At 39.1% G+C, this 14,459-nt stretch overlaps 1 protein-coding gene across 3 annotated transcripts in view; it reads right to left on the bottom strand.

Moving 5' to 3' along the window:
* Nucleotides 1-14,459, bottom strand: part of EPS8 (EGFR pathway substrate 8, signaling adaptor) — a 39,756-nt gene that overhangs the window by 18,825 nt on the left and 6,472 nt on the right. For all 3 annotated transcript variants that reach the window (XM_084261003.1, XM_084261002.1, XM_084261001.1), the window contains exons 6-11: nucleotides 13,464-13,590; nucleotides 13,006-13,094; nucleotides 9,461-9,535; nucleotides 8,737-8,885; nucleotides 6,217-6,400; nucleotides 2,884-3,017 (exon numbers count right to left, since the gene is read on the bottom strand). In XM_084261003.1, the coding sequence (XP_084117129.1) occupies nucleotides 2,884-3,017; nucleotides 6,217-6,400; nucleotides 8,737-8,885; nucleotides 9,461-9,535; nucleotides 13,006-13,094; nucleotides 13,464-13,590 (758 nt within the window). The remainder of the gene's footprint in view (nucleotides 1-2,883; nucleotides 3,018-6,216; nucleotides 6,401-8,736; nucleotides 8,886-9,460; nucleotides 9,536-13,005; nucleotides 13,095-13,463; nucleotides 13,591-14,459) is intronic.

Below are 14,459 nucleotides of genomic sequence, written 5' to 3'. Positions count from 1 at the left end.
ATGGAGGTGTTTGCTGATGCTGGTGGTGCGTAACCGTGGGCCCCGGGTCTGCCCGAGCAACCCAGCAGTTACCTAGCTATTGTGCGGCTGTGGAGAACTGTCTCACTTGACTTAAGAGCAGAACAAAGAAAGAGTCATCACATTCAGATCAAAAGATTCTTTTTGAAAGAAAGACAAAACACTGACAGTGTTTAAGGAGAGAGTAAAAAAACAAGGCATGAACCCCAGTCTGCAGAAGAGCTGTTGTAAGGCTGAAAGCTGTGTGAGCAATTCACATTCTTTCTGCTACCCATTCAAAATTCATGTAATTTTGAACTCCTTTCTTACTATCTTGGGAATATGTTTAATGTGACCCTGAAGGTACTTCTACTTTTAGGCTGCCTTTCCAAACTCACTTCACTCACTGTGTCTTCCTATCTCGTCCACACCTACCTATCTAGATCCCATCAAAAAATATAACTCAGGAAGAATTTTAAAAAATGCTTAGATTTCAGTTTTATCCTCTCTGTTGCAATTAACAGCAACATCTCCAGAACACGGTCTGGGCAATGTCTGTATGCTTCTGAAGAGACCATAATTTTTCAAGCCCAGATTAATGAGCCAAACAGTTTACTCGAGGCACAAACAGTTTCAACATTTCCTGCCTTCCTTTGGGGTTGGACTTGATGATCTCTCGAGGTCCCTTCCAACCCCTACAATTCTGTGATTCCTTCCTTCTTTCCATCCACCCCTGTGTTTTCTTCCTGCCTATCAGACATACCATAACCGCAGCCCTCTTGTTCTCCAGTGCACATTGCCTCAAGAGCCTACTGGAGTGCACAGACTTCCAAGTTTTCTTCAAATGACAGCACAAAACCAATCTACACAGGACTGCAAAGCACCATGCAGCTTGCTGAAAAACTATTCAGTGCTCTTTCAGCATCAGAGAGAGTCCCCAACATACATAATATCACACTAAAAATTTAAGATCCCAACACTTATTTTACATCACCCAAGGAAAACACACCTACCTTATTGGAGGCCCTAGCACGCAGGAATAATGCTCACTGAAGTTCCCTGTGATTAAAATTTCCCTGGACAAGGTGTAACCTACCTGTCCCTCAGAAAGTAGTAGGTGGCTTAGTCACTGCCTGTGAACTGCTCATTAGGAATGCCAGCTTTGAACAAAGACCAGCAAACAATGCTGAATGGGACAGATTGAGTTTCTCACTCCTCCAAACCTACTTCACCTGCCTCTTCACAGATGCTTTATAATTTTTCTTTAAATGGAAGTTACTTGAGGCAATACATATTAACAGCTTTCCCCCAATACTGAGCTCCTACCAGGCATGTATTATGTGTCCCAAGACAATTAACATCAACAAAGTTTGTATCGTGTGGAGCAGACTGGCAGAGAGGGGCACTCTGTGGATGTTTGCATCGGTACCAGACATCTAGACTCCTTCCTACAATCAGCAGTGAGAAATGGACACCACTACAGCATGTCTCTTTTCCTATCTTTCAAAACACTAATTTCACCTTACATGAAACTGCTCCTTAGAAACACCCGTTTCTCTTTACCCACCACAAAGAAGGCCTGAGTAACTCTTTTGGTTGCAGCCAGAGACACTGATATCAATAGTTCAGTGCAATAAGACTCATTCTCTAAACCTGAAATGGAGGCAACAACATTTGCATGGAATACTCTTACTCTGAAAGGACAAAACAGGTCTTATCACATTACAGGATAAGAGAAAAAGGAATTCAGAGTACAGATCATCTAGATTTCAAGCTGCCTGGTCCTGAAACAAGAACCCAAAAAGTAACCAAGTTGGAGAAAATGATTAAGAGATGACTACTATTGCTTTGTTGGTGTTATGAGGAAGAAATCCAAAGTTCAGGAAAAGAATTGAGTCTTCAAATTGCACACCAAAAGGGAATCTGTATGCACGCAGATTAACAACAGGATCTTTTAGCACATAGGTCAAAACTAGGGATTATACAAAGGTTTTAATCAAAAGAGTTTTATGAATGCTGTTTAAACAGCAATCTGACCCCAAAAAACTTATCTGAAACAGCTTCCTTGGCACATAAGCCAAAATACTGTTTGTATGGTGTATATGAAATACAGTTCGGCACAGGGGAGTAATTCCAACATGGCTTTACAGATTTACTTCCACAGCTCATGCTGGTATAAATTCTCCCCAGTCAAGGCCAAGACACCAAGGATCACCTCACCTGATCTTGTCAAGTTATTCAGATTTTGGCTACAGTGAAGGGGATGAAAGATGATGTGCAAAAAGACACTGGTTGCTATGCAAACCTTTCAGACCTTTTTTTTTTATATAATTTTACAATTTTTTCGAATTTTTGAAAGAAAATTGAAGAAAAGAGGATTTACTATTCTGAAAGTGGATTTTTATGCACCATTCCAGAAAACAAAAGGCAGGAGAGTATGTAGCACTAAGTGAGCAGCTAAACAAATCAAACAATCACTGAAAGCAAGGACAGATGAATCTCAGAGCAGACTTGTCATTCTTTGCAGATCTGAAAAGAGTGAGTATTATTTTTAAAAACATGAAATAAAGCAGATGTAAAAATTCAAACACAAACGAAGATTCTTTGTTCTCAATCAGGACGGAATGCCAGCATTTCATTTTCTACAAAAGCGTCAATTAAATGGCATACATAAACAGGGCAGCTTCACAGAAATCATACCCAACGAGCCTCAGTGTGCCTTAGAGAAGCAAAAGCAGAAAACCCACTACTAGAAAACCAGAATCGCTTCCCCAGAGAAATAATGATCCAGACACACCCAGAGGTAATTACAGACACCACCACCCCAACAGCACTAAGTCGGGACAGTTATCCACAGCACCACGTACGCCGTTGATTCAGTGTTACCTATCTACATGTCGGCTAACAGTTTGCTTAAAGGCAGCCACAGCCGCCCCCTGGTCCAGCAGAGGCCCTCTTTTGTAAACTGTGTTACTGAATGCATACCCATCGGACGGGGGGTAGTCGGGAACACTGGGAGGCTGGAAGACAAAAAAGAAACAAAGCCACAAAGTGGATTAGTGTCATGAGCAGCACGGCCTAGTTCACTTAATCCAGCAGCCCTAGGGTCCCTGTCAGCATTTACACGTCCTCAGGTGCTCGCCGTTCTGCTATGAAAACTTAATAACTTCTGCATTTCAAATACATAAACAGGGAGATCAAAAGGATAAGAATAAAAGAATTTCTATCCTAAGTCATCCCACTGCATTAATATTGCAGTGGAAATTCTTTAGAAAAACATTTCTCTGGGGCAAGGTCCGTGTCCTCTCTCCGGTATCACTACAGCAACACAACTTACACGCAATGGCTGAACGGCTTTAAAACAAACGACACTAAGAAACCCCTTCGAGCTTCTGTACACTTAAAGCCAGAAATCTCTGCATGGCTAGCAGTAAGTCCATACAAGAAATAAAACCTGGCAAGTAAAATTACCAAGCAGGTACCACTACTGCAGGACCAGAGTACCAAGTGGCTCATTTATGTCACACTCTCTCTGAACATGACTATAGTCAAAGAAGACTAAAGTCAAAGTAGTAATGCAGAAAGGAGTATGAGAGTTGGTATAATTAAGGATTTTAATTAAATAGTCACAATTTATCACAAGTATATATTTAAGAATATTCAAGGCTTTAGGAAATTCCTGTTAAACACCAGGCCTTAAGAAAACCCCCACAAACTTGTATCCAGCAACAATACTCTGCTTTTAAGCAAGATTTTTTTATCCACCATTCCTCAAAAACAAGTTAAGCAACCCATTTCTGGAGATTAAAATATTTAAATTGCTTGTTCTGGATCATTTCCTTACACCACCATCCAGCTGCACAAGTTAGAACAGCTGAGATTCATTAGAAATTGCCAAAACTCTAAACCCGGCTTGGGTTTTTTGGTGTTGGGGCTTTTTTTGTGGTGGCACTGACTTGTTTGTTTGTTTTCTGCCTGTGTGGCTACAGAAAAGCCACTCACCTAATTTCTGCCTCCAAGTATCTGACCTGGCACAGAGAGACAGTTGCCAAGGGGGCTGAGGGTTTATGAAAATAAATTAAAACCACACAAAACCTACACAGAATATTCTTTAAAATTATGTTATTAATATATCTTGGAAAAAACTCTTAAGTATTATCTAGCTTATACCTTACACCATAAAGTACCCAGAAAGCAGGGACTCATTTTACTTAAGACGCAAATTAGTTGCATCGCCTTAGCCTTAATGGACTCTCTATCACCAGCTCCCCATTGTTTCATCTGAAGTCCTCATTGCTGAACTGACTCCACCTTGAAACCCCTTTGGTGGGAGCTCTGTGTGCAGCTACATCTTAAAATTCAGGAACGGGAAAAGAAAAAAAAAAAAGAAGAAAAGGTTTCTCCTGAGGAGGAACCTCCAAAGCTCTTTGCCAGATGCCAGAGCAGTCCACATCCAGCAGGGAGGGCAGCAGCACCACCCCCGTCTCCACCCCCAGCACAGCACAGCTCTCCACATGCAGTCTTGGTCCTTGGAGGGCAAGTCACACCAGACACAATGCTTAAATTCTCATTTTTCCAGCATCCTCAGTTGAACAAGCTGTTACAGCAGACTTACAGAAGAGGAATTTTTCTGGTATCACCCACTCCAGGGCAGCCCTTTTCTGCAGACAAACATTTTGCGCTGTTGCAGCTTTCTCCAGCTGAGCACCTACATCATTTCACAACTATTAAGCAGCTCCATGTTTCCCCCCCTAGGGATATGCTGTGGAGGCACCATCTCAGGCAACCAAGGTACCAAGGTTACACGACTTATCCAAGACCACAGGGAAATCACAGCAACAGTTATGAAACCAAGGCTTGCAATTCCAGGGGCCATGCACACCAACACCTAAAATGAATTGGGATCACTGGGCTTTTTGTCTTTCGAAGATTAAGATGAAGATGCCAAATCAGCACAAGCAATTACAAATCCCACCAAAGAGTATGAAATCAATCCCTGAAATAGAAGCAGCCAAAATCCCTCAATGTATTTTTCCCCTCCAAATTTGTCATAACTTATTTTATATATATAAATATTAAATTTATTTCTTACCATTACCAGGCGAGAAAAAATAATGTTGCTCTTTTTGGAATACTTTTTGTTAAAAAAACCCTCAAAAAAACTTCAGAAGGAACACTATGTAAAAAAAAAAAAAAAGCCTGCATGGAAATGTAGAGCAGGAATGAAACACTGAGACAATGTTTGATGAGGCATTTTTGGGAGACGACTAGGGAAAGGGGAGACAGCAATAACAACAGCTACATTTCACATTACTGCGCCCATTAAATTCACTAAATGCCTTTTTGCTCAAAATAAATCACAGGCAATAAATTAGGTTTTGGTACATTTACTCTTGTATATCTTGTTAGGCATAAAGCCAGTGTTTTAAGTAATCAAATATGTCCCATGTTATCCTCCTTTGCTTGGCAGACTTTTTACCTAATTCATTCATCTCTCTTGTTGAGTAGACTTTCTTTTTTTTATTAAAAGAGATTTTAATGAGAAAAAAAGTTTTATTTTGACAAGCTTCTTGTGAGTAGTTTTGATAAACTTTTGCTGCAGAAGCTTTGCTATCTCCAGTATGAGAATTGCTCTGCATAAACAAGTCATCCCACAGCATCCAATAAACAATGTAAGATGAACTCATCTGAGACAAATACCCTGACCTCTGAATACTTTCTTGCAATACAGTAAAAGTATCAAGAAATAAAGAAGTATTAAATTCCACATTTCTGAAGAAGTAGCTTAAACCCAAAATTCCTTTAAAAGTGCTGTTTCTTTCATGGTGAGTCTGTGTACAGACACACATTTGAGAACACTTTGGTTCAAATTCTGCATAAAGATTATATAATCAGAATCAATGGGATCTGAAGGCACAGATGAAGAGTCAAACTTAACAGCAGGGGCTTGGACTGTCCTGCCAATTGAGGTGGAAAAGTACACCAAGTACAAGAATTAAAGTAGGCAAAAGCCTTGTACTTTTCATAATTGCATTTGTAGTGGCTGAAGAGGTATGCGGTTTCACCTAACTTTAATGTAAGTACACTGAGTTTGCGCTGCCCTAGCAGATGTCACAGCATGGTTACCCCAACAATGTCACAGAATATTTTCATTGTGAAGGAAGCAGTTGGTGCTGCCTTCAGTTAATTTACAAAACGCCGTCGTCACAGGTAACCTACCTCAGTTGACAGTCTTTTCATTTCTTGCTTCCGCTGTTGCTCTGCAACGTTTGCCACGGACTCAGCCAAATGATTGAGTTCTTGCTCCTTTGGAGCTCCCATGAAGTTTAGCAAAGGAGGTTCCCAACCATTCCGGAAACGGGGGACGTAAGGTGGAATAAAATGGTCTTTGGGCCAGTCCGCTCTGTATGGAAAGTAAATTAGAGATCTGTAACAAGGGCCATATAAATACTGTTTTAAGAGGTTTCCTATAAAGTGAAATGCTTTAGAATCTTGATTAGTAGAGAGGAGAGGCTGGGATAACAGTACGGGCAGAATTGTCCTAAACACATCTGAAAACATTTATTAACCACAACTATGCTCCCTGTTGTACCCTGCAGAAAGATACTGCTCTTGCCATAGGGACTCGTCAGTGGTAGAAGACAACACATTTCTGTCTTGTGGTAAAGGATGAGTAATAGAAGAATCGATCACAAACTAATCTAGGATTTGTTTTAATTGTTAGGTGGGAAAAAATATTGCAATGCTCTATTTGTGTGAAAACAGCAGATTTCAAAGAAACAGCTATCTTTACAAGAAAGCTTGAAAGCATGTATAAAGCATGGAAACTTACCTACACTGAAGAGAATAAATAAATTAAACAATAGATTTTATTGACAAAAATCCCCAACTCTACATGCTCTGAGACACAAGAATTATCATCACATCACTGTTTTACAGTCCAGATTGATCTTTTTAAAATACTGTGTTACTTTCCACAGCCCCATTAAGCTTTCCCTACTGTAATGCAATGTACTTAAATCCCCACTTTCATGCTCTGCCCTTGGACTATACATAACACACTGTCCCACAATATAAAGTGTTATAACTACACAGCAGAAATGGGAACGTACATTACAGTCTCTTAATAATCTTACTGTTGACAGTACTCAAAATTAAGAGACAAATGCTGCCAGTCACACAAGTTGCAGGAGCAGTCAGCAACATTAGCAGGCCTGAGCTAGGTGAGTAACCCTTGGAATCTATCATTCACCTCCCTGTCTACACCACACCACAGTGTACCTCTGGATACTGAGGACGACCAAACCACCACTTTTAATCTGCACAGGTACAACCAACTGAATCACAAGTGCTTCATCTTTCACTGCCCAATATGAGCTACTTCTCTTTCGATTAAACTTTTTTCAGGATGCACTAAACAAATGATGATGATGAAAGTACCCAAGACAAGGAACCCAGTTATTTTACCCAGTGATCTCTTTTCCCTGCATTGGGCTCCCGTGCTGTGAGGCAATTTCCACTGCCAATCCCACCACAAGCTGCTATGAAGCCCACAGAGCTTGACGTGAGAAAAGGCAAGTGAACAGTGCTTTTCTGGGGTAAGCTCCCTGGCAATCACAAGGAGCTGCAATTCCTGTTTCCAGCTCATTTTCTAGTAGCAGGTTGAACAATAGGCCCAAATGATGGATTAGGACATTCCTGGCCTTGCAGCAAAGTGTGATCAAGGAAGGGAACAACCTGCATTTCAGTCTCCTCCCTTCTCTAAGGATGTTTGCCACTCCATGCTCTAGGGCCTTCTATGCAGCCTTCCTTGTCAGCAAAACACTCAACTACTTTTTAATCAAACAATTAATCAAAGAAATCATCCACTTAGTAGGTGCTTGTGTTCTAATTTGAAGTCTAGAAGCAACGATGAATAAACACAAAATATATGATGCATTTCCAGCCCAAGTGACTGTATACTCAAACGTTATTGAATGCACTTATCTACCACAGATTACAAAGTGCACCTCACTAATCTAAGCTTTTTCTTTTGCATGTTCTATTTACCCTTGAAAGCCATTTCAAATCATATACTTACCTCAAAACCAACAAATGCAACAGTGGTTCATTTTTAGCTAAGCCTAACTATAATAATGAATTCATTAAATGCAATGAGTAGGGCATGCACATGTAACATGGTTCGGTCAATAAACATTGTTTTAAAAATATAAGCATTTTCTTTACAGAATTATGATACTTTTGAAGAAGTTAAAGACACTGCCAGTGTTTAGCTTCTGATGATTATTGGAAATTGAAAATAGAAATCTGTATCCTGATCTTCCAATATTTTATCACCTTTTCTTGCAGCTTCTTCAAATTGATTTTTGAAGAATTCCAGATATCTGGGTTGGCAAAATAATGGTGAAAACCAATTGGAAGCATGCAAGGGACAGATCAGAAAAAATTAATGCAAGAGGTTATGTCAACAGGTTCTGATACCATGGCCTAAACAGAAAACTTCTGTCTGCATTTTCTCCCTCCTTGAGATCCCTGAAATCACACAACTCCCAAATCCCACTGAGGCTAAAGAGCTCCTTTCCAAAAACGTCAAAGAACAGTTCTGAAGAGACCAAAGCTTAAAAAATTAATACTGAGTTTACTGGGGGGGGGTGGTGGGGTGGATAACCGGGTTAAGATGACATTAGTAAACTTGGAGTTTAGAGATGATCTCTAAAATATGCAAAGGCTTTTTCTCACCTGGCTTTTGTCCATGTATCACCCAATGACATCCACAACTGTCCTTCCTCACTGGTGACAGTGTATCTCAGGAAGTCTATCGTATCTTTTGTTAAGAGGGGGCTGAGTACTGTACCAGCAAGCTCTGGACCTCCAGTTGTCTGTACCACCTAAATCCAAGTATTAAAATTATACAAAGAACATACATATTGTCAGTAAGGAAGTTACTGTAATATTACCTACAGTGCTACTAGGAAACATCTATTACACCCACAAAAAACCCACACACACTCCTTCCCAAAACTCTGGGAAGCTAATAATGCATCTTTATGTCATACACATTAACTAAACCATTCATTGCAGAACTGCTGTTGGCAATGTTACTTTAGCTCTACTGATCAAAACTTCACATACTTGCATTAAATAGACACATGGCTAGGCTTTCAAGTCTCCTCCTGCATTATGTAAATGATTTCAATTTTTTGTTGTTAACTAAAACTTAAAATGGCAAAGTGTAACACACAAAGCTAAAGATGACTTAAATAAATAAATTTAATAGATGGGAATACACACATAAAAGGATATAAATTATTTTCTAAAGAGAACCTCATTCTGAGATACACACATTTCTCCTTAGTTACTGTCCAGGGACAAAACATTTCAATCTTGCTATCCTTGAAAAGGTTACAGAGCATATGAAGACAAGAGTTCTACAGGAAACATTGAGAAAATTATAAAACCTTACCAAATGTAGCGGAGTAAAAAGAAAATGAACCAGTTCAGTTGCACTGGGATTCTGGATATGGAACTTTAATTTGGCCTGAAGAAATGCGAAAAAGATAAATTTTTAGAAACTATCATGACAAGACATACTACACAAAATAAAGGCCATTCCTTTTCAGGCTAGGGTCTGCCTAAGCCCTGTGTTTTGTCTGCAACATCTGCTAAGTGTAAGTGGTCATTCGCCCAATTGCTTTTGAATCCCCAAGCAACTTCAGCACCTATTGTGCAAAGCAAGAAGTTCTGGAACTGATTTATATGCTTTGTAAAGAAGCATCTCCTTTGGAAATTTTCCACCTCTTAGTTTCATTAGTATCCTGTAGTCCTTTTCCAAATGAAAGCTGAGCTATCCTTCCCTACTTGCTTTCTCCAGCAATGCTTATAACCATTTATAGATTTCTTACATTCTTCCTCTGGTCTTTTCCAAGCTAAAGGAATTCCTTTGAGCATTCTTGCCCTACCTGTACCTTCTTCAAATCTGTTACACTGGGAATAAAATAAGGCCAGGGAACATAGTGGCATATTGATGCTCTCCACTTGTTAATTATCTTCCACCCCCGCAATGATTCTTAACACTTGCTTGATTGATCACCATTGAACATTGACAAAGTTCTCACAGGAATCTGTATTATGTCTACATTTTGTTCTGATCTGTTCTATATATGAGATTTATACCTACCTACCCATGACACTACCATATCTGTCAATATTGAATTTCATCTGTCACTTTATCTGCTATCATGAGGTATTTCCACATTTGTAGACTCTACACTCATCGTTTACCAGAACACTTGTAAATATGTTGGACAGCAAAGGCATCTGCAGAGGCAGCTGTGGGACTTCACAACTGAATTTACTGCATTTTGAGAGCCAACATTTTAGTCCTGTAATTTCTTTTCTATTTCACCAAACAAGAACCTAGGAGGCTACATTCAGCCTCACAGTAGCTCAGTTTTTTTAAGAACGTTAGGGTGTCCAACTTTGCTGGATGTGTTTTAGACACAAAATCAAAGAATTGATGGATTTGTGGACATTATTTTGGTTTGCTAGATGCGTGTCTTACAAACTGCTTTCCAGGGGCACCTGGCTGTCATAGTCCCTCAGATCCTTGGAATGACTTTAAAGATTATTCACATTACCTTAATCAATTCTCTTCCTCTGCAAAAAAACCAGCACAATCTGAGAGAGGATACACACCGTACTGTGTGGCTTGCTGACTTAGTTTTTGGACGAAACAGATGAATGGCAGAGCTTCTACTCATCTGCCTGTAACTTACCATTTTGATTTGCTGTTCTTTAATCCATTACCAATTCTTCAATTTGAAACATAATCTATTGTGCCTCTCATATAAAATGGGTTTTATGAACAAACATGCTGTCCACTATCAAGCTTTTCCAAGTAAATATATGCATTAAAAAAACATATACTTTCTCTGATACAGCTTCTTGGAGAATTTATCTTATTTACTGATCATTCACTGGCCCTGCAGGCTCCAGAAGTAAGAAACATGCCAAAATGTCTTTTAAAATTTATAGCAGTTTTTATTACATCTTGCTGTCTGTTCCTCAAATTGCTTTTGGCTAGTCTGATTCTACTTTTGCATCTAGCCTTCCAGAATGAAGAAAGAAGGACAATGTATTTTTAATTCTAATAATTTCCTAGACATTGTTCTTCAGTCATAACAGCTCACTTTTGGGTTTTTTTGATGGATGGTAGGCATTTTCTATGAGTTTCCATCATGGTGTTTTAAAACAACCTCCATTCTACTGGCAAAGATTTTATTCTTCTAGGTACTCTTTTATTTTTAGACTAGATTTTGTTTTATATAGTTCTCCATGTCTGACATAAAACACCAGGCAGAAAAATTTAAGGCTTTTGTTTCTCCTCCTGCAATGATGCTGAAGTAAAGCACTGTCACAGCACAGCTCAAGAGCAACACTAGAAACTATGGTCCTGCTGAGCACCAAAAACAAGAACTGCTGCTTCTTCCCACAAGACAAAGATTCAAAGCTACACGCATTGTTCTTGGGGTAAAAAACTAATCTAAATGCAGAACACAGTAAGAGGTAACAAAAGAAAAATTATTAGTATTACAAGCACTATTACCAAGAAGAATCAACATGTTCTAAGCCATCCACTCTGTCTCTGCTTCCCACCTCACCCACCGACCCTGTAATCCTTTAAGGTTAGAATCACAGCATTTGATTTAGGATTTAAAAACCAACCAAACAAAACATATTCTTAACATTACTAAATATCTCCTAAGCCCTGAAATCAGAATTAATTCCCCATGAGGAAGAAAAAAGCTGATCAGATTCAGTGAAGGCAAGAGCAATTCTCCTCATTGGCAGAGCTTCCCCAGCCACTGGAAGACAGACAGTATCTGAAGGAAAATGCTTTTAAGGTGTCCCACTTGCTGCCTTCCTTTAATAGCACTTGCAGAAGAGTAGATGCCAGGGGAAGGCTCTTGAATTAGCATCTCTTCTTGTTGAGAACCTATTAAGCAACAGCAATTTGTCGGATGGAGTATTCTGAGGCCAGAAAGGTCCTATATAATGACGACAATAAGCACAGAGTCTGATGGGCATAGCTAAATAAAACTAAATTAAAGCCACAGCTGGTGATGCTGGCAAGCATGCAACAGAGCTGTGATCCTCACAGACAATCCTACAAATTCTTTTATGATTTAAACTCAAAATTTCCCAAGAAGAAGGCTTTAAAGAACCAGGAAAAGAAGAAACACAATTACACTGAAAAACAATACACTCATCTAGTCACTGTAGAGAACCTGAGGAGCAGCATCCCTAAGCAAAAATGCTAACCTAGGCCACAGGTGGCCAGGTCTGCTCTTGCCTCAGATCAGCCTTGGATGGAGAAGGAAAAGGAGAAAGTCCAAGACAAGCCACTTATCAGCTGAGCTGTCTTCCTGTGTACCCAAACAAGGACCAAAGTAGTTTACATTTCCATGTATATTAGCATTCTCAAGGAGGATCCTTCTGAAAGAGCAGTGGAGACCAAGGCTACCCAGATGCAGGCTCGCAGTTCCCTGTATGGCATGATCACCTCTGCATGGCTGGCAGCACTAAAGCATTTAAAGACCCACAAGGTTTCTCTACGTGGAGAAGGCACTGGGAAAGCTAGGCAGAAGGCAGAAAACGTGATTAATGCATTCCCCAAACCAAGATTAACTTCTGCAGCTCCCTCGGGGTGTCAACAATAAAGCATCCACATGATCTGGAGTAGCAGGAACCTCCAAGAAAAACTGACTAAACTACAAAGCAAATCCATCACATTATTGTTTCTTTCTTCTGTCTTTCACCATAATTTTACTTCCTTATTTCATACTAGTGGACTAAGATGTAGGAAAACCAATGCAGCAGAACTGACACCCAAATTGCTTTGTAGTGGTAGGAAAAACAAAGATTGTGTTATACTGAACATCAGTCATCCCAGAAAACATTCATCTTATTGCATAGCTCACACCACCATATCCACCAGTAGTCACTCACCAGAAGATTAAAGCCATGCTTGAATTTTTGGAAGCAGTCAACAAATTCTTCTGGAGGTGGTGGTTTTGCACGGAGGGTAAGAACTCCCTCTGGTGAACAAAATGAGATTTTTACATGTCCATTTACATGGTATATAACTTCTATAAATATTACAGATATATTAAACACACACATTTAATAAATAACAACATAATAAATTTAACAACTTGCAGAATTTGTAAATAGAGAACCACAACAGTGGGCATATTCTGTAGTCACACCTCTAACTAGTCATTTAACACCGACTTCAAGAAAATGATTTCCATAGACTTACTTTTAAGAATACACTGCATAGGATTTTTTTGTGCCCAGAAGGAAAGAAAATCAGTACATTAACGAAAAAACAACACAAAGAAACATTTGCTAGCTATTTCGATGATCCTTAGAGAAACAGAATTGTGTGCAGTAAGAAATCCTACCTCCAGGTCCTTTCTTTTTACTTTTCTTAGTTTTCTTCCTCTTTGAAAGTTCAGCAAAAGCTTCAGCAGCTTTTTGAAGTTTGGTAACAAAATACTCAATGTCATCCAAAATATGGTTCAGAATTTGCTATGGGAGCAAAGAAAAGTAATGTTTTCTCTACCGAGTCTATGGCAGAAATACTTCAGAAGTCAAAATGACCACACACTCAGACACAAACAGCTTCCTCAGGACAAAGTTCACACTAGAACATTTCATATGTAGTTTACACACCTGTAAAGCATTGTAAATCTTAGATTTTTAAAAACCTAGGGCCACTGGGAGTTTTTTTTAATATAAGCAACAAGATTATTAAATTCAGATTGCACTTACACAATCTGCTTGCACGTCACATGCTCTCTCACAGCATATGAAAAAAATTCTAATTACTGGAATGGACAGCATTTTCCTAAACAGTGTAACTTCATAATCTCCTTTAGTACAAAGCATTAAGCCATTTGTTGAATGAATATAGTTTTATAGAGAAGTGCTCCTCAAAGAATTGTTTTCAAAGAGCAAGTGGAGAAGAATGAATGGGCCCCTGGGGAAAACATATACACAGCAATTCAGTAGGTCCCAATGTGCTTTACTCAAGACCCTCTGACCCTACTGAGGGAAACAGCAGAGTGGTAAAGTAGAAAGCTATAACTAACAAACTGGGCTATATTTGATATTGTATACATCACAGGATTTACCCAATGCTGTCGCTTACAGGCAAGAAAAGTTTAGGTTATATACATACATCTGTTACATACACACACCTGTACTCAGCTGTTTATTTTCCAGATATTGCACATATCTAAATTCCACTAACTTGATCGATTTTTTTTATCCTTAGATAATTTGCTGAATTTAGTCTACCATGCAAAATTCCCAGTTATATTTCTAGCTTTTCACAGCAGAAAGTTTTACATTGGCATTCAAATTGCTACCACCTATTTTTTCTGACCAGAGAAACA

Source organism: Gallinula chloropus, assembly GCF_964237585.1.
Source record: "Gallinula chloropus genome assembly, chromosome: 1".
NCBI classification, from domain to species: domain Eukaryota; kingdom Metazoa; phylum Chordata; class Aves; order Gruiformes; family Rallidae; genus Gallinula; species Gallinula chloropus.
The sequence above is the reverse complement of the archived record's forward strand: the minus strand, read 5'-3'. Positions and strand labels throughout refer to the sequence as shown.